The following is a 25,981-nucleotide window of genomic DNA, read 5'->3' as shown; positions in this document are numbered from 1 at the left end:
AAGTTAGAGATGATGATAATAAAGCAACATGATGAATTGCAAAGGCTGTCTGTGTTTGGGAAAATTACTTAACTCTCCAACATGGTAACAGAATAAACCATTTATTGTGATGGAATGTAATCTGGATAATGAGGAGGGAGGGAGTGTATTCCACAGGAGCAAGAAAGTACAGATAGGTTGTGTAAGAGAACAAGATGAAGATGGCTTGTCCTTAATAGTGCCAGGAATATTGGTTTTATGAGGCTGGTGGCATGCTTAGTTCAGCAAGGTTCTGCCTATAGATGAGAATCAATGGAGAAATCTACTTGGAAGACAAAATAAAAACAAAAATCTGTCTGTAAAATAGTATTCTTAATATTGAAATCTGTATAGAATATATGTTATGAAAGACTTCTCTCTTCTCTCTCTTCTCTCTTCTTCTCAATTCCCATTTGAGCAGAGGGGGGAATAGCTGCTAATTGCTAGTGATGTTTTAAAAAATTAAGCAGTTCATAATATTTGTTAATGTTGTTTCTGTGGTCTAGAGCTGGGATAGCGAACCTATGTCATGTGTGCCACAGGTGGCACGCTTAGCCATTTGTCAGGGCATGCTAGGCATTGACCTGTCAGCTGGCCAGCGTGCAAGCACGCGCTGGCCAGCTAAGTTCAGCCTTTTTTAAGGTCACTTTTCACTCTCCCCAGGCTCCAGAGGATTTATAGAAGCCTGGGGAGGCCGAAAACAGCCTCCCCCCAGAGGCCCTCCATTTCTGCCCAATTGATATAGACCAATTGTTTATTTAAAATAATATGGTAACTACACAAAAGGCACAACTGCCTTAAATAGCCACATCTAGAACTAAAAAGACAGTTCCTCAGTACAAGACTCCTTTTATTAAAGAAGGCATTTCATATAAGAATATACTATTGTTATGGTTATCAAACTTTAGAGGAGCATTTGATTTTTTTTTCATACAACAAAGGAATGGTGATTGAATTTTTTTCTTCTAATATAATGGAGATATTACAAATATAATTCTTATTTATACTCCCCACCTCCAAACCTGCAGCTATGAGAAATACCCAAAGATGTGATTTCATTACAAATTGGATTCTCTATTTGGAATACAGTAGAATTTCCATATTGCTTGTGTAGACCATGTGTAGCTAACAGTGTATTAGTGAAGTTGTAGATATCTAATCATATCTATAACAATCCATCAGCAGAAATCTTGAGATTTTGACAATATCCAAATTGTGTAGCATCTTGAGCACTTCTTTGAGAAATACAACCCCGTCCTAAAGAAAGAAATTTCTCAGAAAAAGATTGGACAATATCCATAGACCTACAGCAAGACCATGATTATGCTGATGGTTTAGGATTTTATAACTGCAACATCCATTGCTGTCTATGCAGAATACATCATCAATAAGTTTAAATTCATCACTATTTCAGTGTTTTTGTGTTGGTTTAGGTGTTGACTGATTCCACAAAGGAAATGTTGCTTCAGCATGATCTGTTCTTTTTAGCCTATTTTTTAATGGTTTGAAAAATAAATAGAGTGAATGCTAGGTGGAGAGCAACAATAAATAATAAAAATATTGTTGTGGTACCTGCAATGCCTTGACAAAGTGTATGCTGTAACTATGTCCATAGTTGACATACAGCTATATGAAGTTGGTCAACTGCATTTGCTTGCTGACAGCTATCCTAAGTGAAGCAGCTATTACTCAGAAAAAACAGCACCAGGGTGATACAGACAATAAAGATATCCTATTGTCTCAACCACAACATCACATGACCAAATATTGACTACAAAAGAATTTGCTATCATCTGTTACCCTGGCCCCAATCCATTTTAAATGGATAAAATGACCCACTTCCACACAAAATCAAACACCTGTGATGGACATTTCCCAGAATGTTCTGAGCCTGATTTCAAGTTTGTTATCCTTAACAAACGAAATGAGAGAAAAGAAATAGATTTCATGATCAAATGTCTGGGCAAAAGAAGACTTAAAATAATCTTCTATTGATTAAAAATTCAGACAAACTTCTTATCCCAGTATGTGGATAAGGACTACGGAAACATGATAGCAGTGTTCCAATATCTCAGGGGCTGCCACAAAGAAGAGGGAGTCAAACTATTTTCCAAGGCACCTGAGGGTAGAACAAGAAGCAATGGGTGGAAACTAATCAAGGAGAGAAGCAACTTAGAACTGAGGAGAAATTTCCTGACAGTTAGAACAATTAATCAGTGGAACAGCTTGCCTCCAGAAGTTGTGAATGCCCCAACACTGGAAGTCTTTAAGAAGATGTTGGATAGCTATTTGTCTGAAACGGTATAGGGTTTCCTGCCTAGGCAGGGGGTTGGACTAGAAGACCTCCAAGGTCCCTTCCAACTCTGCTATTGTATTGAATATAGTGTAAAAATATATTAATTAATGTTAAAATGTGGATGTCACACATATTCTTCTTTTGCTTAAAGTTACTACTGGTAATTTTTAACCATTTCATACAAGTGCATGAGTGCAATTTTATGGACTATTCCCAATGCAGTCAGATAAGTAAATTGTAGTTCACAAGGTTTAAATAATAATAAAGATGTTATTTTTAAGGATAACAAAATTTGTGGGATTTTTTTTTATTCCTTAAAAAATGTTGTTTGGTTATTCTTAGCAGAATTTTCTATTTTGATTTGTAAACCTTTGATTAAACAACTTCCATACAGCTGCTTTGATATCCTTATTTCTCATGCTATAGATTACAGGGTTCATCATTGGAGGGATTACAGAGTAGATCACTGCAAAGACCTCATCCCAATTGTAAGAAGATCCAGAATTAGGTATGAAATAGGAAAATATACCTGTACCAAGTAATAAACATACAACAAGGAGATGAGGAATGCAAGTAGAGAAGGCCTTTTGTCTACTGGCCACTGAGGACATGCTCAATACCGCCTTAAAGATTTTTACATATGACATGATAATTAACATAAAACAAACAACACCAAGCAAAGCACTAAAAAGAAGAACAGAGATTTCACTAAATTTGGGGTCGAAGCAGGAAATCTTCATGAGGTGTGGGATTTCACAGAAGAATTGATGGATGACTTTGGAACAGAAAGGCAATGAGAAAAGGGTTCCTGTGTGCATGACAGCATTAAGAAAGCCCAGCATCCATGCACTCCCTGCCATTTGGAAGCAGCTTCCCCATTTCATCATAGACATATAATGTAAAGGATGGCAGATAGCCACATATCTATCATAAGCCATAGCAGTGAGAAGAAAAATGTCTGAGGACATAAAGAAAAGAAAGAAAAACATTTGTGCAACACATTCAGAATATGAAATCCTTCTTACATTCATTAGGGCACTGGCTATTGATCTGGGAATGGTGACAGTAGTGGATCCCAAATCAACAATTGCTAAATTGACCAGAAAGAAGTACATTGGTTTATGGAGATGCTTGTTCACTTCTACCAACATGATGAGGAGAAGATTTCCTATCAGAATAGCCAGATACATCATGAGGAAGACCACAAAGTGCAAAATCTGAAACTCCCGTTTTTCAGGAAATCCCATAAGTAAGAAATCTATGATGATAGTTCTGTTTGACATCACTTCATTGGATTTTTAGCTGCCAGAGAAAGGAGTATCATGTTAACAAACCTCTTCCATTTTTTTACAAAACTCTACATGTCAAATATTTTATTTTCGTGGTAATATGGTCACTTCTATAACATAGAAAATTAGATTTATAAAATTAATTTACTTCTTCAGTAATCACATCCTATATCAAGGAACCATTTCTGCAGAAGTATATATTATTGTGCAATATTTTATCATTTACTTAATCAAATAATTCCAATCTTATTTAAACCTTAGACAGAAATTTATTCCTTTGCAACATGCAGAGGCTTTAAATATATTATTTGGTGCTATGCAGTATACAAAGCAGTGAATGAGGCTCAACAGCAAGCATAATTAGATTCTTTACCTGTAAAGTAAGTTTACCATGTTAGCATTTCTCAGAACATTAAACATTAAAAAAGAAAAGCCATATAAGCTTCTTATATAAAAATATGATCTCATATAATGAGACTATACAAACCAATTTATATTAGTAGTAGTGTGATAACTCTTATTACACATCTTAAGGCCAAATTTAGAACTAAAAAAAATAGTTCTTCAATACCAGATTCCTTTTATCAAATAAAAAAAAATCATAGAAGAAAAGAGCATAATTAGGGTTATCTAATTTTAGAGTATTCGATTTTTTTCCCCACATCACCAGGGTTTACTGATTTTGCCAATTTTTGAAGATAGATATTTCTTCTAATATTACAGAGATATTGTGGATATCATTTTTTACTTATACCCACCTCCAAATCTCAGCCATGAGATACACCCAAGGACATGAAATAAGTCAGAGTTTTATTACAAATTTAATTGGATTATCTATATGCGGTATAGCAGAACTACCATATTGCTTGTGTAGATCTTATGTAGGCAATGTAATATTATTGAAGAAGCCTGAATCTAATTAACTAATGATATCTACAACACTTGATAAAGCTCCAGATTTGATAGATTAGTTGATTAGCATAAGTACTGGAGTTGTATCATTGTAATGCTACATTTCTCTTTCCAGAGCATAGCCTATTTTTGTATAAACTATGAATAAAATAAATTAAAAAAACACTCTTGATTAAAAGGCATAAGAAGACAGGTTTTTAAAAGCTTCCACGTTGAACCTTTCTTGAATAGGTTTTTAGAAATTTAAAATATAAAAACTTACTTTTTCTCATTGATTATTTTAAACTGATAACAAAAATGATCATAGAAGCCACTCTGTGCTCATTTCTTTTCTTCTGTTTGTTTATATTTCTTTCACAACCCACAATCTCTCAAAAACTTTTAGTGGTAGATTTACAACACAACTCTGCTTCAAGCATAGGTGCATGATACAGATTAAGGAGAAAAAGCTAGCATTGAACACCAATTAATATGAGCATTATATACTGGAAATGAATCCTTAATTAGTATCCAGAGTTTATATTTCTTATTCAAAAACAGATATAAATTTATAAAAAAAAGAAAACCTTTTTTTCTCACTAACATACTATCTTTAAACTCTCCTTCTACAGCTACCGTTCATGTAATCCAGCAGTTACATGCTACAAGTTTGGTGAGATTCAGACTTGGCTTCCTCCTTAATATTTGTTAACTAGTCGCATAGGGAACATAGACACAATATTAAAGAACTCTATAGACAAAGGAATAATTGCACAATCACAACTTCAGTGCTAGCAGATACAATTCTCTAAGGCATTGCAAGGACATGACATTTCCCTTCAACAAAAGGAATGTGTAGTAGAGGTATAAAATATTACTGACAGGACCTTTATTTCAACAAATAATGAGTAGTAGAATTAAGGATTGAGACCATACCTGATGTTTTTGATCACTGTCTTTACTTTTCCAGAATATTATGTCATTCATTAAAACAATTGTCCATTGATGATCACTGAATCTATCCCAACTATACCTTAGAATTAATACTTCATCACAACATTGATGGCAATTTGAATAAAGCTCTATTGTTATAGGTTTGGTTGCAGGTCCTGTCATTCTTAGAGTCCATCAGCCAAAATAAAGAACACAAATGTAATATACTATAGGCAGGAGTATACAATAAATGGTGCATGTAACAAAATATGTGGCAGGTGAATCTCCTATCAGATATCATGTGTAATAGTGCAACCCAAGTGTTGATGATTCATATCAACTCTGTCTAAATTTAGTAATCTGACAAAGAAAGGGCAGAGAAAAACAAATGCAACCACTTTGAGCAGTGGATTGCACTAGAAGACATCCAAGATCACTTCCAACTCTGTTATTTTATTATTTTGTTATTCTGCTAAGTTTAGAAGTATATGGAATTCTGGGAGAGACCAATTGGCATTGCAGCAAGAATGGCTGAAAATAGTCATTTTTCATGAAAATGAGACGGTAACTGCTGACTGGGAGACCCTATGGGGTCAGAGCTGCCTTGGAGGGGTAATGAAGAGAAAAAACGTGCTTCGTCAACCACCAACTAATGAATTCTCAATTTCCTCATTAGGTCTGAAGAAAGCTCTCCTGAATGGCAGCAAGGGACGTACACCATTTTTGGCAAGTCACAAGCTGTAACAACTGTGACAATAAGATTTGTGCTGGAGGGGTTCGTGGACAGAGCATTGAAACTGGGTGAGACAACTTCCAACTTTTATTCTAGAGACTTAACCGTATTTTTCGGAGTATAAGATGCACCTTTTTTCCTCAAAAAAGAGGCTGAAATCTGGCTGCGTCAAATACATCGAATGCAGCATTTTTTGCCTCCCGAAGTCCTGCCTCTTCACCAAAATGGTCGTGCATAGCCTTATGGAGGTTTTCAGACAGCTCCTGGGTGCTGGGGAGGGCAGAAATGAGCAAAAAATGGGCCATTTTTGCCTCCCCAGCCCCCAGTAGCACTCCATAAGCCTCCATAAGGCTATGCATGCAATGTTTTTGACAAAAACTGAGGCCGTTTTTGCAAAAAATGGGTCATTTTTGCTCATTTTTGCCCCCCCTTCCAGGAGCACTCTGCAAGCCCCCCCAAGACTATTCATTTGGAAAAAAGTGGGCACATTTTTGTGAAAAATGGACCATTTTGGGGAGGTTTGCAGAGTACAAAAACTTTTTTTTTCCTTTTGGAAAGCTCTTTAACTGATTGATGAGAATTACATTGATCAAGTGCTGTGCCAGCAGAAACAAAGCTTTAGGTGCTGCAGATTGTTAGCGATTTCCTTCTCCAGCATATGGATAAATACATCTGGAAACATCTACCTACCTATCTATTCTCTCTCTCCCCCTACCTACCTACTGTATTTTTCTCTTCGCCACCCCCTTTATCTACCTATGTACCTACCTACTCTCTCTCTCTCTCTCCCTATCTACTGTATTTCTCTCTCCCTCTCTTTCTATTTCTCTCTCTATCCCTTTATCCCTCTCGCTATCCCTCTACCTACACACACACTCTCTCACCCTACCTACCTACTGTATTTCTCTATTTCTCTCTCTCTATTTCTCTTTCTCTCTATCCCTTTATCTACCTACCTACTTACCTAACTACTCTCTTTCTCTCCTTATCTACCTACTGTATCTCTCTTTCTTCTCCCTCTCTATCACTCTATCTACCTACCTACTTTTTTTTAAAATTTGCCTCTTCAAAATCTTGTTGCGTCTTATACTCTGGTGCATCTTATACTCTGAAAAATATGGTAGCCCAAGTAAAAGAATTTCAAAAATAATCTCCAAGTGTTAAGAAAGTGGTGATTAGATACATGGAGAAAGACTAAAGATTAAGAGGCAAAAGAAATGCCCAATAGAAGCTTTAAAATATAGAAAATCTGGGAAAGAGCTAAAAACAGTGTGAAAGGTGATTATTGGGGAAAACTGTGTTTCTTATTTTTATTTTTAAACCCCCTGGATCTATTTGACAATCAGCTGATCACTGCACACTGTTTAATGTTGAAATTTGGAGCACAGGAGCCATCTACTGGAAGAAGAAGAGCACTACAGTGTGGGAAACTCCAGTTAAAGTGAGAATTGTTTAACACACACATAGGAAGAGAGAAAGTAAACAACACCTGGAAGGCGGCTTGACCTTGATTCCATTCCAGAAGGTGATTTAGATGTTTGGAAATATTTAATGAGTTGTATGAAGATCCTTAAGACAAATTAAATTGCAACAAACTAAAATTCTATTGAAACTGTTTACTGGATGGTGGATTTGAAAGGCTTGAGGAAATTTGGTGAGCCAATATGGATTTGGATTATTAAGATTATTTGACAAAACATTCTATGAGGCAAAAGAAGAAAGGTGATAGAACAACTGGAAAATTATAAAGACTGTAAATTACCAAAGAGTTTCAAGGACTATAAATTTAGGGGATTTGGAGGTACAATTATGGGGTTGATTAAATTTTATCAATAATTGGCTTTGTTGGAGGTTTTAGATATTGGGACATTGGAATCTTAGAGGTATATTGAGTAATTCGTAATATATCAAATTACTATAAAATTACAACAGGGGATAATCGAAGCATATGAAAGAATGTTATTGATGCTTAAAAGTATATATGAAAAAATAAAGAACAATTAGGAGATAAGGGGACTATCTAAAGATAGTGAGTGTAGAAGATCCTCAACAAATGGGGGGGGGGGAATTAATATAATATTCAAAAAACAGATGAGAACCCAGAAGAAGTGGTAAAGGAGAGAAAGCAAAATAAGATGAAAGAAGATAAAGACAATGAAGAAAAATGAATAATAAGTATGAATCAAATAGTTAATCCTTTAAGAGTTTACAATAGAATAGAGAAAAAGAAAAGAAAAATCTCGTCCAAAAAAAGTAAGGATTATGGATGGGTCCTCAGATGATGCAGCAAGAGACAAAAGGTAAATGGAAGGGAATATTTAGTAGGTATAAAAATGTCAGTGATATAAGATTCCAAGGGAGAGAAATAAAAGGGTGACCAAAAAGTCAATAAATGATGGAACTTCATCATAAATTAAGGGTAAAAGATGATGGATAGAGATAACATACATTAATAGCGTGACTGAATTTTTTAAAAAATCAAATTGGGAAAATAGTAGTATACAGATTGATAGATAATAGAATTTATTATAATCATAAGTAAATTAAGGTTAGAAGTTGGAAGTTTAGGATTAGGTAGCCTAATTGTATTATTATTAACTGTGTGTAAAAGATATACTGAAAACTATAATTTTTTGGGACTAGAAATTTTGGGGACTTTGAGATATAATCTCAGAACTGATTAAATTTCATTAACAATTGGCCTTATTAGCATTTCTAAATATTTGGGATATTGAAATTATCGTGCAATATTGAGTAATTTTAAAAATATTAAAATGTTAGTGATTCGGGAATTCTGGTGGGAAGTTATTCCAAAAGACAGGAGCTGCAACATAAAAGACTCATTTATTTGGTCCCAATAGATGATATTATTATATCAAAGGGATCTGAGGTGTGCTCCCTTTGTCTGATATTAACTGATAGGCAGACACAATTGGGGATAGGCCATTCTATAAATAGACAAGCCCTTTGCAGGAATGGCTTCATTGGTGATAACCAGAATCTTGAATTGCACATGGAATACAATTGCAGCTAGTGCAGCTTGAATACAGTGACATCACATAGATATCATGTGACATCACCACTTTCCCTGCCATATTTGGGACCAGCAATAGTTTCTGAGATGTCTTCATAGGGAGCTTCATATATTACACAGTGCAATAGTCCAATCATCAGGTGACCAGGGTATGAATGGCTATCTGCAGGGTCTTCTGTTCCAGGAACAGATACAAATAGTACCTTAAATAAATTTCTGCAAAGGCCCTTTTGGGAATTGCTGCCACCTACGATTGAGTAGGAACTATGAGTTTAAATGACTACCAGGTTGTGCACCAGTGTTGAGTAGGGAAGTGCAACTCTTCCAAGACTAAACACAGAAAGCCCTCAGAGAAAAGGTTCCAAATATCCATAGGCGCACAGCTTCAGCAAGATTGTGCAGAGGATGATGGTTAAAGGTTTTCTAACTCTAATATATATTGCAATCTCCAGCGAATATGAGCTTCAATGAATTTCAATTGCTTACTGTTTGTATGTTTGTTTATAAGTAAAATGATTCTACAGTAGCATATGTTACTTCAGCACTAACTGTTAATGTCTTCCTCTAATGTGTCTATTCTTTTAAAGCAGGAGTATCAAACTCATGTCATCACGATGGCATCATGTGACAAATCAGGACTTTTTTCCCCTTTGTTAAACTGGGCAACGATATGACCAGCGCATGATGCATCCTGCACATGGGCCGGGAGTTTTACAGCCATGTTTTAGAGCTTGGGAAATGGACATAATAAATTCTAGATGGAAAACAGCAAATAATAATAAATAGATTTTGACTATTTGCAATGCTTTCACAACATTTATTCTTATAACCAATCTTGCCATGTTTGCAGTATGTGTTGAAGACCTCCATTTACTTGCAAACAGCTAAGTTTCATGAAGCACTTATTAACCAGCAAATGCACCCATATGATAAATGCACAGTAAAGAAACAATATCACAGCAGCAAATGTTCACTACAATAGAATTCTGAATAGAATAACAGAGCTGGAAGGGACCTCGGAGGTCTTCTAGTTCAACCTCCCTCCAGGTTGGAAACCCTATACCATTTCAGATTGGTTGTCCAATCTTGTCTTAAAAATTTACATGTTGGAGCATTCACAACTACTGCAGAAAAATTGTTCCACTGGGTAATTGTTCTCACTGTTAGGAGGTTTCTTCTCAATTCCAAGTTGCTTCTCTCCTTCATTAGTTTCCATCCATTGTTTGTCCTGCACTCTTGGGAGAATAGCTTGACTCCCTCTTCTTTGTGGCAGCCCCTGACATATATGAGCAAGGCTATCATGTCACCCCTAGTCCTTCTCTTCATTAAAACAGACATACCCAGTTGCAGAAACCGTTCTTATATGTTTTAGCATCCAGTACCATAATCATCTTTGTTTGTCTTCATTGGTCTTCTCGTTCTAGAGTCTCAACATCTTTTTTACACCATATTGACCAAATCTGAGTGTAGTATTTCAATTGTGGTCTTACCAAGGCATTATAAAGCAGTATTAATACTTCATGTGATGTTGATTCTATCTCTCTATTAATGCAGCCTAGAACCACGTTGGCTTTTTGGCAGCTGCCGCTCACTTCTGGTTCAAATTTAAGTGATTGTTCACTATTATTTCAAGATTCCTCTAACAACTACTACCATTCAGCAAGGTACCACCTATACTATACTGTGCATTTCAGGCTGTTACCTTATCTGACTTTATATGGGATAAATCAGTCCACCTACACAAAAACCGACACTAGTAAGAACATTTCTCAGAGCACTTGGAGCATGATTTCAAAATTGTTACCTTAAGAAAGGAAATGAGAGTAAAATACAGATTTCATGACCATGAATTTGTGGAAGAGACTTTGGACCATTTTTCATTGATTAAAAGAAAGCCAGGTTTCTCATCACAATGTATAGTGTAAGGGTCATAACGTTAAAATATGGGTGTTACATCTAATTTCTATTTAGCTAAAAGTAATTCCAGCTTTTCAACCATTTCATATAATTATGTGTGTGTGATTTTCTGGACTATGCCCAATACATCAAAATAAGTAAACTGTAATTAACAAGGCTTATACAATACAATACAATACAATACAATACAATACAATACAATACAATACAATACAATACAATACAATAGTAGAGTTGAAAGGGACCTTGGAGGTCTTCTAGTCCAACCCCCTGCCTAGGCAGGAAACTCTATACCATTTCAGAAAAATAGCTATCCAACATCTTCTTAAAGACTTCCAGTGCTGGGGCATTCACAACTTCTGGAGGCAAGCTGTTCCACTGATTAATTGTTCTAGCTGTCAGGAAATTTCTCCTCAGTTCTAAATTGCTTCTCTCCTTGATTAGTTTCCACCCATTGCTTCTTGTTCTACCCTCAGGTGCCTTGCAGAATAGTTTGACTCCCTCTTCTTTCTGGCAACCCCTGAGATATTGGAACAATGCTATCATGTCTCCCCTAGTCCTTCTTTCTCTTAAGCTAAACATACCCAGTTCCTGCAACTGTTCTTCATATGTTTTAGTCTCCAGTCCCCTAATCATCTTTGTTGCTTTTCTCTGCACTCTTTCTAGAATCTCCACATCTTTTTTACATTGTGGCGACCAGAACTGAATGCAGTATTCCAAGTGTGGCCTTACCAAGGCATTATAAAGTGGTATTAACACTTCACGTGATCTTGATTCTATCCCTCTGTTGATGCAGCCTAGAACTGTGTTGGCTTTTTTGACAGCTGCTGAACAAGGCTGGCTCATATTTAAATGGTTGTCCACTAGGACTCCAAGATCCCTTTCACAGTTACTACTATTGAGCAAGGTACCACCTATACTGTACCTGTGCATTCCATTTTTGTTGCCTAAATGTAGAACCTTACTCTTTTCACCATTGAATTTCATTTTATTAGATAGTGCCCAATGTTCAAGTTTGTCAAGATCCTTCTGTATCTTAAGCCTATCTTCTGGAGTGTTGGCTATTACTGCCAGCTTGGTGTCATCTGCAAATTTGATGAGTTCCCCATTTATTCCCTCATCCAAATCATTGATGAAGATGTTGAAGAGTACTGGGCTTAAAACAGAACCTTGGGGTACTCCACTGCATACTTCCCTCCATGTAGATGCAATTCCATTGAGGACTACACGTTGAGTGTGGTTGGTCAGCCAGTTACGAATCCATCTGGTGGTAATGTTGTCTAACCCACATTCTTATATGATAATAAATATGTTATACACTTTAGAGTAACAACTTTGGTGAGATTTTTGAATTCATAAGCAAAAGTTGCTTAAGAATTCAACTTAAGAAGGTTTTGTATTTTGATTTGTAATCCTTTGATTAAACAACTTCCATAAGGCAGATTTGATATCCTTATTCCTCATGCTATAGATTACAGGGTTCATCATTGGAGGGATCACAGAGTAGATCACTGCAAAGACCGCATCCCAATTGTAAGAAGACCAAGAAATTGATATGAAATGGGACATTGTGCCTGTGCCAAGAAATAAACTCACAACGAGGAGATGAGGAATGCAAGTAGAGAAGGCCTTTTGTCTATTGGCCACTGAGGACATGCTCAATACAGTCTTAAAGATGTTTACATAGGACATGATAATTAATATAAAACAAACAACAACAATCAAAGTACTAACAAGAAGTACCCAGGTTTCACTGAATTTGGGGTCGAAGCAGGAAATCTTCATGAGGTGTGGAACTTCACAAAAGAACTGATGGATGACTTTGGAACAGAAAGGCAATGAAAAAAGAGTTCCTACATGTATAGCTGCATTAAGAAAGCCTAGTATCCATGCGCCCCCTGCCATCTGGAAGCAGCTTCCCCAATTCAACATAGACATATAATGTAAAGGATGGCAGATAGCCACATATCTGTCATAGGCCATAGCAGTGAGAAAGAAAAGGTCTGATGACAGGAAGAAAACAAAGCAAAACATTTGTGCAGCACATTCAGAATATGATATCTTTCTTGTATTCATGAGGGCACTGGCTATTGATTTGGGAATGGTGACAGTAGTGGATCCCAGATCGACAATTGCTAAATTTACCACAAAGAAGTACATTGGTGTCTCAAGATGGTTGTCCATTACTACCAGCATGATGAGGAGAAGATTTCCTATCAGGATAGCCAAATATATCATAAGGAAGACCACAAAATGCAAAAGCTGAAACTCCCATTTCTCAGAAAATCCCGTAAGCAAGAAATCCATGATGTCGGTTCTGTTTGACATTGTTGAAATTTCAACCGTAAGAGAAAATCATATCAGTTTAACAAATCACCCCATTGAATATGATTCTATTTTGCAAAACGGTATTCTCCATCTAACCTATTTCCTTTTTGATATGGTCACTCCATAACATAGAAAGCTTTATAACTTCAAGTTGGTTTTTCAGTAGTGATGTCCTTTATTAAAGAACCAATTCTGCAGGAAAAAAATATAATATGGTGCAATATATTATTATTTTACTTAATCATATAATTCCAATCTTGTTTAAAGTAGGAGTTCATATACAAAATTGCTTTCTTGTAACATGCAGAGTTATTACAAACATAATTTGTTATAGTGCATTGTAAAAGTTTCAACTGCTCAGCATCCTAAATATATGATATACCTCAGCATGATTTCAAGCCTATTTTGTTTCTTTATGTATAATAGAGAGGCAATAAGGCATGTTATTTTGGCATTTTACTGAAGTTTTAATTTTTAAAAAACAAAGGTGATATAAGTGTTCTTGTGATGATGTGATACCAGATATACGCCCATCATTTTGTATTAATGGTAATATGATATCTCCTGTGTCATAAAAGGCCATATCTTAAACTGAAAAGAAAGTTCTTCAAAACCGTTTACTTTTATTAAAGAAGAAATTTCAAAGAACGTACATAATTATGTTTATCAAATGTTAGAGGAGCATTTGATTTTTCTTTCATATCAACAGGGAATATTGATTTTGCCAACCTTTGAAATTTTAGAGATAGACCTTTCTTCTACTGTTACAGAGATATTATTTACAGCCATGGGCTATATTCAAGTATGTGAAGTGTCAAGAGAAAGTTCAATATATTTTGATTAGCATGAAACTAACACTTTAGTTGTTTCATTGAAAATGGTACATTTCTCCTTTCAGAACATCAGCGTATTTTTATCAAACTATGAATACAACAACAATGAAACCCCTTTGTTAAAATTCATTTAAAAAACAGGTTGCCTCTTAAACCTTTTTTGAATAATCCTTATAAATTTTAAAATTTAAAAACTTACTTTTTGATCTTTTTAAATTGGTAATGAAAACAATCATATAAAGTCAGTCTCTGCCCCTTTTTTTCTTTTATTTGTTTATATTTCTTTCATAACTTCTCAGAAGTCTTTTTGTGGAAGATTTATAGCACATCTCTAGCTCAAACACGTACATGATGCAGATTGTTGGAGAAAAAGCTAGCATTGAACACTGGGGAAAACGACAATTATACGGAAATGATCCTTAATTATGATCAAAAGATTATTACACTTATTCAAAAATGGACAATAAAAAAATAAAGAGAAACATTCCTCACCATCTGATATTTAAACTCTTATTCGACAGCTACTATACTTGTAATCCAGCAGTTACAGTACATGCTGCAAATTAGGTGAGATTTAGACATGGCTTCCTACTCAACATTTGTTAACTACACCCATAGGGAACCTGGCCACAACATTGAAGTCTTCTATTCACAAAGGAATGGTTGCACAATCACAACTATAGTGGTGGCAGATGCCATCCAGGGCGTTGCAAGAAGATAATATTTACTTCCAACAAGAGGATACATTAAGCAGGATACATTATAGACACTATAGATTATACAAACCAACTTTAGAGAGAAAGGTTAAAATATCTTATTTTATCATGCTCTGCAGTATATTAAATAATCTGAAGATTTTCAGAGTCAAAATCTATAGTTTTATCATTGTGTGCATAAAAATGGCCCAAAGCATATTTATGAATAAAAAAAATATTTTGAATTTAACAAAGGGATATTCCAGGAGATAATTTGTTTATTAATTTGTCAAACAAACAAACAAAAATACCCAAACTGATCCCCACAGGAGTTGGCAATAATAAAATATTAAACACAAAATAACTTAGAAGCAAAATAAGAAATAATAAAATAAGATAAATACAATTTTAACTGCAAGAGGCTAGCTACCACAAAGAAACATTAGCAATAGAAATAGCACTTAGCAATAGCAAAATCACTTAGACTTACATACCACTTCACAGTGGTATATAGCCCTCTCTAAGTGGTTTACAGAGTCAGCATATTGCCCCCAAAAATCTGGGTCCTCATTTTACCCATCTCGGAAGGATGGAAAGCTGAGTCAACCTTGAGCCTGGTGAGATTCGATCTGCCAAACTGCTGGCAGGCGGTGATCAGCAGAAATAACCTGCAGGATTGCACTCTAACCAGTGCACCACAGCAGCTCGTAGCGCTTAGCAATAGCAATAGCACTTTGGCTCATATACCACTTCACAGTGTTTTACAGCTATTTTTAAGTGGTTTACAGAGTGACCATATTTGCCCCAACAATCTCGGTCCTCAGTTTACCAACCGTGGAAGGGTCATTTTACTGACCTTGGAAAGATGGAAGGCTGAATCAACCTTGAGCAGGTTAGAATTGAATTCTTAGGGTGAACACTGCCTAAACTCTACAGTACTAACCACTGCACAATTGCAATCCTCCACCTTTTCACATAGACGGATTCTCAATCGTAGCAATCAGGACAAGTATACTAAATAAATGATTGAATACTTATGTGGAGATATTGTTCTTTACATACCTAGATATCCAAGAGCCAGCCATATAGGACCTTAACATTTGAAACCACTATTTTGATTTTATCCAGAAACCTATCCAAAATCAGCTCATCACACTATACGTATATGGCTATCATCACTCCCATCTGCCTTCTTTACAATTGCATTTTCTGAGTAATCTTCAAAGATAATCTAGATTTGTTATCTTTTATAAACACTTGAAGACTTAGTCCTACCCCAAACATTCAGTACCCTGTAAGGTAGTATTCAAAAATTGTCTAGATAGTTTGATTTTATTGTTGAATGGTTTCTGGTAAAATTGTCTATTTATTGCCATATATTTCATATTTTATGAATTGTACATTGCCATAAGCCATACGTTAAGAACAAAACTACTGAATATAAATTGACCAAATAAACAAATGAAACATATAGGGTAAATGCAACATTTGAGCATCTCGTTTCTTTTGCAACTACACTTTTCAAGTACTGCTCAATGCTATGCCAATCATTAGCACATTTTAGTAATCCATCCTGATGAGAACATGAATTGTCAGGTCCTCCTACTCTGAATTAGGTTGCAAGTGGCCAAAGTTGGAATCATTTTTTTGCCATGATCTCCATCTTTTCTACTGACAATAGCTATCAATATAAGAGAATACCCACATTGTGTTCTTTGAGAGAAGCATAAGAGAAAATCATTCATTTAATATAATTTAAAGAGAAGATAATGGGGTTCGGTGGCTCAGTGGCTAAGTCTCTGAGCTTGTCAATCAGAAAGGTCGGCAGTTCGGCAGTTTGAATACCTAGCGCCACATAACAGAGTGAGATCCTGTTACTTGAGCCAGCTTCTGCCAACCTAGTAGTTCTAAAGCACATAAAGTGCAAGTAGAAATATAGGGAACACCTTTGGTGGAACAGCATTCTGTGTGCCTTCTGCATTTAGTCATCTCTGCCACTTGACCATGGAAACATCTTTGGACATCGCTGCTCTTCAGCTTTGAAATGGAGATGAGCACTGCCCCCTAGAGTGAGGAATGACTAGCACATATGTGTGAGGGGAACCTTTATCTTTACCTTAAAAGAGAAGATCCCAAATGACTCTGAGTGACTTACATTAAAAAAAGAGCAAAAATAAGAATAAAAGGGGGAAAATAGGATCATAATCATCCAGAAGGCAAATTCTCCAAAACAATAAAACATTATATAAGGGCTGAACTCTAGTTTTGCTGAAGACCTGGGACAATAGTCACATTTTCAATAATTTTCTTAATATTGTCAACTACAAGTATATAAATTCTGGGAGAAACTATTCCAGCAGCTATGACATAGAAGCCTCAGGGGGGTTTTTTCCTAATAAATGACAATGTTGTATCAAAGGGGCTTGAAATATGCTCACTTTGTCTGATGTCAGCAGCTAGGCAGAAATAATTGGGAATAGGCAATCCTACAATTAGGCAGGCTCTATGCAAAAAGGTGATAACCATTATCATGAATTGCATGTTGAATAAAACTAGTAGCAATTGCAGCTCAAATACAGTGACATCACATAGACAGAATGTAACATGCTCATTACTAATTGCACTGACATATTCGGGGTGAGCAGTAGCTTTTACAACTCCTTCAGTGGCAGATTCATATATTGCATAGTGCAGTAGTCCAGTCATCAGGTCACTAGCACATGAATGGCCATTTGGGGGAATTTTCTGCTTTATGAACAGGTAAAAGTAGTGCATTAGATAAATTGCTGCAAAGCAAATGCCCTCTTGACCATTGCTGCCATCTACTCTTGAGCAGGAGCTATGAGTTTAAAACAACTACTAGGTTGTGCACCAGTCTTGAGAAGAGACATACAACCCCATCCAAAGCGAAAGACAAAGTCCTCAGAGAAGACAAATATCCATAGACACGCAGTTTCAGCAAGATTGTGTAGGTGATGATGGTTAAGGATTTTCTCAGCATAACATACCTTGCAATCTCTTAATACCAGCTTCACTGAGTTTCAATACATCATTATTACAGTGTGTATGTGTGTGTGTGTGTGTGTGTTTATGTACAATGGCACATGTTACTTCAACATCAACAAGTAATGCCTTCTTCTAATGTATATACAGGTGAAACTCAAAAAATTAGAATATCGTGCAAAAGTTCATTTATTTCAGTAATGCAACTTAAAAGGTGAAACTAATATATGAGATAGACTCATTACATGCAAAGTAAGATAGTCCAAGCTGTGATTTGTCGTCATTGTGATGATTATGGCTTACAGCTCATGAAAACCCCAAATCCACAATCTCAGAAAATTAGAATATTACATGCAATCAATAAAAAAAGGATTGTACATAGAACAATATCGGACCTCTGAAAAGTATAAGCATGCATATGTACTCAGTACTTGGTTTGGGCCTCTTTTGCAGCAATTACTGCCTCAATGTGGCATGGCGTGGAAGCTATCAGCCTGTGGCACTGCTGAGGTGTTGTGGAAGACAAGGATGCTTCAATAGCGGCCTTCAGCTCTTCTGCATTTTTCAGGCTCATGTCTCTCATCTTTCTCTTGGCAATGCCCCAAAGATTCTCTATGGGGTTCAGGTCAGGCAAGTTTGCTGGCCAATCAAGCACAGTAATCCCATGGTCATTGAACCAGGGTTTGGTGCTTTTGGCAGTGTGGGCAGGTACCAAGTCCTGGTGGAAAATGAAGTCAGCATCCACATAAAGCTTGTCTGCGGAATGAAGCATGAAGTGCTCCAAAATCTCCTGGTAGACAGCTGCATTGACCTTGGACTTAATGAAACACAGTGGACCAACACCAGCAGATGACATGGCTCCCCAAATCAACACAGAAACTTCACACTGGACTTCAAGCATCTTGCAGTGTGTGCCTCTTCATTCTTCCTCCATTCTCTGGGTCCTTGGTTTCCAAATGAGATACAAAAGTTGCTCTCATCAGAAAAGAGGATTTTGGACCACTGAGCAACAGACCAGGTCTGTTTTTCTTTAGCCCAGGTAAGACGCTTCTGACGTCGTTTATTGTTCAGGAGCAGCTTAACAAGAGGAATACGACATTTGAAGCCCATGTCCAGGATCTGTCTTTGTGTGGTGGCTCTTTTTTTTTTCCAGAAAATTTTATTGGTTTTTTTTTAAAACATTTACTAGGAAAAGGGTATGTGGAATAATATACAAATTTTGGCAGTTGCAAGTATGGCAGACGCCCCCTCCCTCCAAACTCATAGTATACATCTAGGTATAAAACATTAATACATAATCATGTAAAATCAGCATATAGAAATAGAAGTTTTCAATCAACTTATATATTATAACATATTTTCTAAATATAATTTCACTATTACTTTCGGTATGTTTATAACAATGTGGTTTTCTTATTCATTTTTGTGATCTGAGCTTTCTTGGTATTGCCCCTTCCCCCCCCCCCCCGCTGGCAGACCTCCGGCCCCTCCCGTGTCCTGTATAACCGTTGTAGAGTCTTCTGTTTTTTCTAGGTTTGCTTTATTTTTTTCCATAAAGGCCTGAGCCTCTATGGGTGTATTAATTCTAATTCTTGTCTCCTCCCAGAATATCAACGTCCCTTCAGGCATCAACCATCTAAACCACACCCCATTCTGGTATAATTAATTCACCAATTGCTAATAACTTTTCCTTTTCTCCCTAATTTTTTTTGGGATCTGCTTCAAGATGGTTATTTCCCTATCGTGGTCTGTCAATGTTTGCCCCCTTTGTACACCCAGAATTGTGTCTCTTGTGCTTTTCCTAAGGAATTTAATATGAACCTCCCTGGGTACATTGTGTGTCCTGGCATATGCTGAATTCACTCTATAGGCCAAATCTATCTCCCACTCCATCTGTTGTTTGTCTTTGTGTATGTATTCAGCTAAGATGTTGGTCATAATGTCCCTTATATTTTCCCCATCTCTTTCTATAACATTTTGAAATCTAAGATAAAAGGACATTCTCTCAAAAACTCTGTTTTCATTTGTTGAGTATCAAGTTCTTTGTAACTCTTCTGTAGAACTTTCCCCCCCCTCGCCTCCGCCACCCCACCCTCCACAAGGTCCAGTCTCTGTGAGTTCTTATAAATTTGGACTTGATTCTCTTTAATTTCTTCCTTCATTTCCTTTAATTGTTTCTTAATTTCTTCCTGGCCCTGTATGAGTTGTTGAAGCATTTGCAGCAAATCCAACTCTGTACTCTTAGGTTGCATCATTTCTGTAATCTTTGACTGTGTGGCAGGGCAGGATGTGGCAGATGTCGGTGCAGAAGTAGCAAAGCCAGGTTTTCCAGGTGGTGGTCTTTTTGGAGACATAGTTTATAAAACAGAGAAGTCAGTCAGTGTAGAGACTGGACAGCTGGAGAAGTAGAGCAGGCAGATGAGTCCAGGAGGCAGAAAATCCAAACAAGTGAGAGTTTCTTTGGTCAATCTAGCATTAAGAAAAGGTTTCCTCTCCAGAGGGTTCAGGAAATAGCAATCCACAAGAGATTCTTCTGGGTAGTACGGAGACAAAGACCAGAAGCCTGAGTTTTAAAGGTGGAGTCAGGTTTCACAGTTCATGAAGACAACGGAAGTGTGCCATCTTGCCCTGCCAGCTTTAGGCTCAGAGGCATAGTAAGGTTTCAAAAGTTCACAAAGTTCTCAGGTCATCAACAAGTTATAAAACTAAGTCCAGTGAAAATCACTTTTACAGGGGTGAGGCATCATTAGTTGGCTCTCCCTCCTCCTCCTTCCTCCTAGGGGCAAAAGCAAAAAATTTTCAAGCCGCTTGTCCAAGGAGGGGGAAAATCCCCCCCTCTAACCCCACCTCCAACGAAGCTCCGAAAGTTTAACTTATAACCTTGCTGAAAAGTCCATCAATTCAACAGAGAAGGAATTGAGAAAGGAAGCACCTCACCATACCGCCGCTGCTTCCTTCAATTTTGCACTGCCCGATCGGCATGGAGCGAGACGCAGGCGCACCCTCCGAGACTGCTCCCCGATGCCTAGAGCAAAGCGGAGAAGCCCCCACCAGCCGCCGCCGATGCCAGGGCCCTCCGCGAGCCGCTCCCTCGGCAGGACGCCTCTTCGGGGCGTCCTGTGCCCCCCCAGAAGCAGGGGAAGCCCACCGGGAGAGCGGGAGCGGGCAAAGACTTGCCCGTTGCCATAGCCGCCGGAACCGGAAGTCCTGTGTGGTGGCTCTTGATGCACTGGCTCCAACCTCAGTCCACTCCTTGTGAAAGTCCCCAACACTTTTGAACGGTCTTTTCCTGACAATCCTCTCCAGGCTGCCATCATCCCTGCGGCTTGTGCACCTTTTTCTTCCACACTTTTCCCTTCCACATAACTTTCTATTAATGTGCTTTGATACATCACTGTGGAAACCTCCAACTTCTTTTGCAATTACCTTTTGAGGCTTTCCCTCCTTATGGAGCGTGTCAATGATGATTTTCTGTACAACTGTCAGGTCAGCAGTCTTTCGCATGATTGTTATTCCTACTGAACCAGACTGCGAGACCATTTAAAGCAGGAGTGTCCAAACTTGGGAACTTTAAGACTTGTGGACTTCAACTCCCAGAATTCCCCAGCCACCATGGCTGGCTGGGGAATTCTGGGAGTTGAAGCCCACAAGTCTTAAAGTTCCCAAGTTTGGACACCCCTGATTTAAAGGCTCAGGAACCCTTTGCAGGTGTTATGGCTTAATTAGTTGATTAGAGTGGGATACTTTGAGCTTCGAATATTGCACCTTTTCACAATATTCTAATTTTCTGAGATTGTGGATTTGAGGTTTTCATGATCTGTAAGCCATAATCATCATAATTATGACAAATCATGGCTTGAACTATCTTGCTTTGCGTGTAATGAGTCTATCTCATATATTAGTTTCACCTTTTAATTTGCATTACTGAAATAAATGAACTTTTGCACGATATTCTAATTTTTCAAGTTTCACCTGTATTCTATCAGAGCTTGAGAAATACACAATAGAGAACAACATTAAATAACAGATAGATTGTTGTGCTATCTGCAATACATTGAAAATGTTTATTCTTATATCTACAGTAATGTTGACATGCTTCCTCTTTGCAGTTGGAGACCTCCACCTCCTTACAGACATAAATGTTGGATGAAGCAGTTATTAACCAGTAAAACCAGAATGCACCAATATGATAAATGGAGTAAAAAAATTCCCTTGCCTCAGCCACAACTTCACAGGGGCAAAGATTTGTTATCCTCTATTACCCCAGCCTCAATAACTTTTATAAGGGGGAAAACAGTCCACCTCTACACAAAAATCTCACAACACTAAAGGGCATTTCTCAGAGCATTCTGAACCTCATTCCAAGATGATTGTATTTCAAAAAGAAAATGAGAAAAAATAATAGATTTCATGACCAAATATTTGGGCAAGGGGAAACTTAAGAACATTCTGCACTGATTAAACAGAGAGTGAAGCACTTATTAACCAGCAAATGCACCCATATGATAAATGCACAGTAAAGAAACAATATCACAGCAGCAAATGTTCAATACAATAGAATTCTGAATAGAATTACAGAGCTGGAAGGGACCTCGGAGGTCTTCTAGTTCAACCTCCCTCCAGGTTGGAAACCCTATACCATTTCAGATTGGTTGTCCAATCTTGTCTTAAAAATTTACAGTGTTGGAGCATTCACAACTACTGCAGAAAAATTGTTCCACTGGGTAATTGTTCTCACTGTTAGGAGGTTTCTTCTCAATTCCAAGTTGCTTCATTCCTTCATTAGTTTCCATCCATTGTTTGTCCCGCACTCTTGGGAGAATAGCTTGACTCCCTCTTCTTTCTGACAGCCCCTGACATATATGAGCAAGGCTATGATGTCTCCCCTAATCCTTCTCTTCATTAAAACAGACATACCCAGTTGCAGAAACCGTTCTTATATGTTTTAGCATCCAGTACCATAATCATCTTTGTTGGTCTTCATTGGTCTTCTCGTTCTAGAGTCTCAACATCTTTTTTACACCATATTGACCAAATCTGGGTGTAGTATTTCAATTGTGGTCTTGCCAAGGCATTATAAAGCAGTATTAATACTTCATGAGATGTTGATTCTATCTCTCTATTAATGCAGCCTAGAACCACGTTGGCTTTTTGGCAGCTGCCGCTCACTTCTGGTTCAAATTTAAGTGATTGTTCACTAGGATTTCAAGATTCTTCTAACAACTACTACCATTCAGCAAGGTACCACCTATACTATACTGTGCATTTCAGGCTGTTACCCTATCCTATTTTATATGGGGTAAATCAGTCCACCTACACAAAAACCGACACTAGTAGGAACATTTCTCAGAGCACTTGGAGCATGATTTCCAAATTGTTACCTTAAGAAAGGAAATGAGAGTAAAATACAGATTTCATGACCATGAATTTGTGGAAGAGACTTGGGACCATTTTTCATTTATTAAAAGAAAGCCAGGTTTCTCATCACAATGTACAGTGTAAGGGTCATAACGTTAAAATAGGGGTGTTACATCTAACTTCTATTTAGCTAAAAGTAATTCCAGCTTTTCAACCATTTCATATAATTATGTGTGTGTGATTTTCTGGACTATGCCCAATACATCAAAATAAGTAAACTGTAATTAACAAGGCTTATACAATACAATACAATACAATACAATACAATACAATACAATACAATACAATACAATACAATACAATAGTAGAGTTGAAAGGGACCTTGGAGGTCTTCTAGTCCAACCCCCTGCCTAGGCAGGAAACTCTATACCATTTCAGACAAATAGCTATCCAACATCTTCTTAAAGACTTCCAGTGCTGGGGCATTCACAACTTCTGGAGGCAAGCTGTTCCACTGATTAATTGTTCTAGCTGTCAGGAAATTTCTCCTCAGTTCTAAATTGCTTCTCTCCTTGATTAGTTTCCACCCATTGCTTCTTGTTCTACCCTCAGGTGTCTTGCAGAATAGTTTGACTCCCTCTTCTTTCTGGCAACCCCTGAGATATTGGAACAATGCTATCATGTCTCCCCTAGTCCTTCTTTCTCTTAAGCTAAACATACCCAGTTCCTGCAACTGTTCTTCATATGTTTTAGTCTCCAGTCCCCTAATCATCTTTGTTGCTTTTCTTTGCACTCTTTCTAGAATCTCCACATCTTTTTTACATCGTGGCGACCAGAACTGAATGCAGTATTCCAAGTGTGGCCTTACCAAGGCATTATAAAGTGGTATTAACACTTCACGTGATCTTGATTCTATCCCTCTGTTGATGCAGCCTAGAACTGTGTTGGCTTTTTTGACAGCTGCTGCACATGGCTGGCTCATATTTAAATGGTTGTCCACTAGGACTCCAAGATCCCTTTCACAGTTACTACTACTGAGCAAGGTACCACCTATACTGTACCTCTGCATTCCATTTTTGTTGCCTAAATGTAGAACCTTACTCTTTTCACCATTGAATTTCATTTTATTAGATAGTGCCCAATGTTCAAGTTTGTCAAGATCCTTCTGTATCTTAAGCCTATCTTCTGGAGTGTTGGCTATTCCTGCCAGCTTGGTGTCATCTGCAAATTTGATGAGTTCCCCATTTATTCCCTCATCCAAATCATTCATGAAGATGTTGAAGAGTACTGGGCCTAAAGCAGAGCCTTGGGGTACTCCACTGCATACTTCCCTCCATGTAGATGCAATTCCATTGAGGACTACACGTTGAGTGTGGTTGGTCAGCCAGTTACGAATCCATCTGGTGGTAATGTTGTCTAACCCACATTCTTATATGATAATAAAGATGTTATACACTTTAGAGTAACAACTTTGGTGAGATTTTTGAATTCATAAGCAAAAGTTGCTTAACAATTCAACTTAAGAATGTTTTGTATTTTGATTTGTAATCCTTTGATTAAACAACTTCCATAAGGCAGATTTGATATCCTTATTCCTCATGCTATAGATTACAGGGTTCATCATTGGAGGGATCACAGAGTAGATCACTGCAAAGACCGCATCCCAATTGTAAGAAGACCAAGAAATTGATATGAAATGGGACATTGTGCCTGTGCCAAGAAATAAACACACAACGAGGAGATGAGGAATGCAGGTAGAGAAGGCCTTTTGTCTATTGGCCACTGAGGACATGCTCAATACAGTCTTAAAGATGTTTACATAGGACATGATAATTAATATAAAACAAACAACAGCAATCAAAGTACTAACAAGAAGTACCCAGGTTTCACTGAATTTGGGGTCGAAGCAGGAAATCTTCATGAGGTGTGGAACTTCACAAAAGAACTGATGGATGACTTTGGAACAGAAAGGCAATGAAAAAAGAGTTCCTACATGTATAGCTGCATTAAGAAAGCCTAGTATCCATGCGCCCCCTGCCATCTGGAAGCAGCTTCCCCAATTCAACATAGACATATAATGTAAAGGATGGCAGATAGCCACATATCTGTCATAGGCCATAGCAGTGAGAAAGAAAAGGTCTGATGACAGGAAGAAAACAAAGCAAAACATTTGTGCAGCACATTCAGAATATGATATCTTTCTTGTATTCATGAGGGCACTGGCTATTGATCTGGGAATGGTGACAGTGGTGGATCCCAGATCGACAATTGCTAAATTGACCAGAAAGAAGTACATTGGTGTCGTGAGATGGTTGTCCATTACTACCAGCATGATGAGGAGAAGATTTCCTATCAGGATAGCCAAATATATCATAAGGAAGACCACAAAATGCAAAAGCTGAAACTCCCATTTTTCAGAAAATCCCGTAAGCAAGAAATCCATGATGTCGGTTCTGTTTGACATTGTTGAAATTTCAACCGTAAGAGAAAATCATATCAGTTTAACAAATCACCCCATTGAATATGATTCTATTTTGCAAAACGGTATTCTCCATCTAACCTATTTCCTTTTTGATATGGTCACTCCATAACATAGAAAGCTTTATAACTTCAAGTTGGTTTTTCAGTAGTGATGTCCTTTATTAAAGAACCA

General features: G+C 37.3%; 3 protein-coding genes across 3 annotated transcripts; all 3 read right to left on the bottom strand.

Annotated features, from left to right (window-relative positions):
• Nucleotides 1–2,652: 2,652 nt before the first annotated feature.
• Nucleotides 2,653–3,429, bottom strand: LOC309401377 (olfactory receptor 14I1-like; the record flags this gene model as incomplete). The annotated part of the gene is made up of 1 exon (XM_081970447.1): nucleotides 2,653–3,429. One exon carries the CDS (start codon nucleotides 3,427–3,429, stop codon nucleotides 2,653–2,655), a length of 777 nt encoding a protein of 258 aa, XP_081826573.1.
• A 9,065-nt stretch (nucleotides 3,430–12,494) lies between these two features.
• Nucleotides 12,495–13,271, bottom strand: LOC309401376 (olfactory receptor 14I1-like; the record flags this gene model as incomplete). The annotated part of the gene is made up of 1 exon (XM_081970446.1): nucleotides 12,495–13,271. The coding sequence occupies one exon, from the start codon at nucleotides 13,269–13,271 to the stop codon at nucleotides 12,495–12,497; it is 777 nt and encodes a 258-aa protein (XP_081826572.1).
• Nucleotides 13,272–24,847: 11,576 nt separating this feature from the next.
• LOC309401375 (olfactory receptor 14I1-like) lies at nucleotides 24,848–25,759 on the bottom strand (the record flags this gene model as incomplete). Its single annotated transcript, XM_081970445.1, has 1 exon — nucleotides 24,848–25,759. The coding sequence occupies exon 1, from the start codon at nucleotides 25,700–25,702 to the stop codon at nucleotides 24,848–24,850; it is 855 nt and encodes a 284-aa protein (XP_081826571.1). The 5' UTR covers nucleotides 25,703–25,759.
• Nucleotides 25,760–25,981: the final 222 nt, after the last annotated feature.

Source organism: Natrix helvetica, assembly GCF_964273705.1.
Source record: "Natrix helvetica genome assembly, chromosome: Z".
Lineage (NCBI taxonomy): Eukaryota > Metazoa > Chordata > Lepidosauria > Squamata > Natricidae > Natrix > Natrix helvetica.
This window is presented reverse-complemented; position numbering and strand designations above follow the sequence as displayed.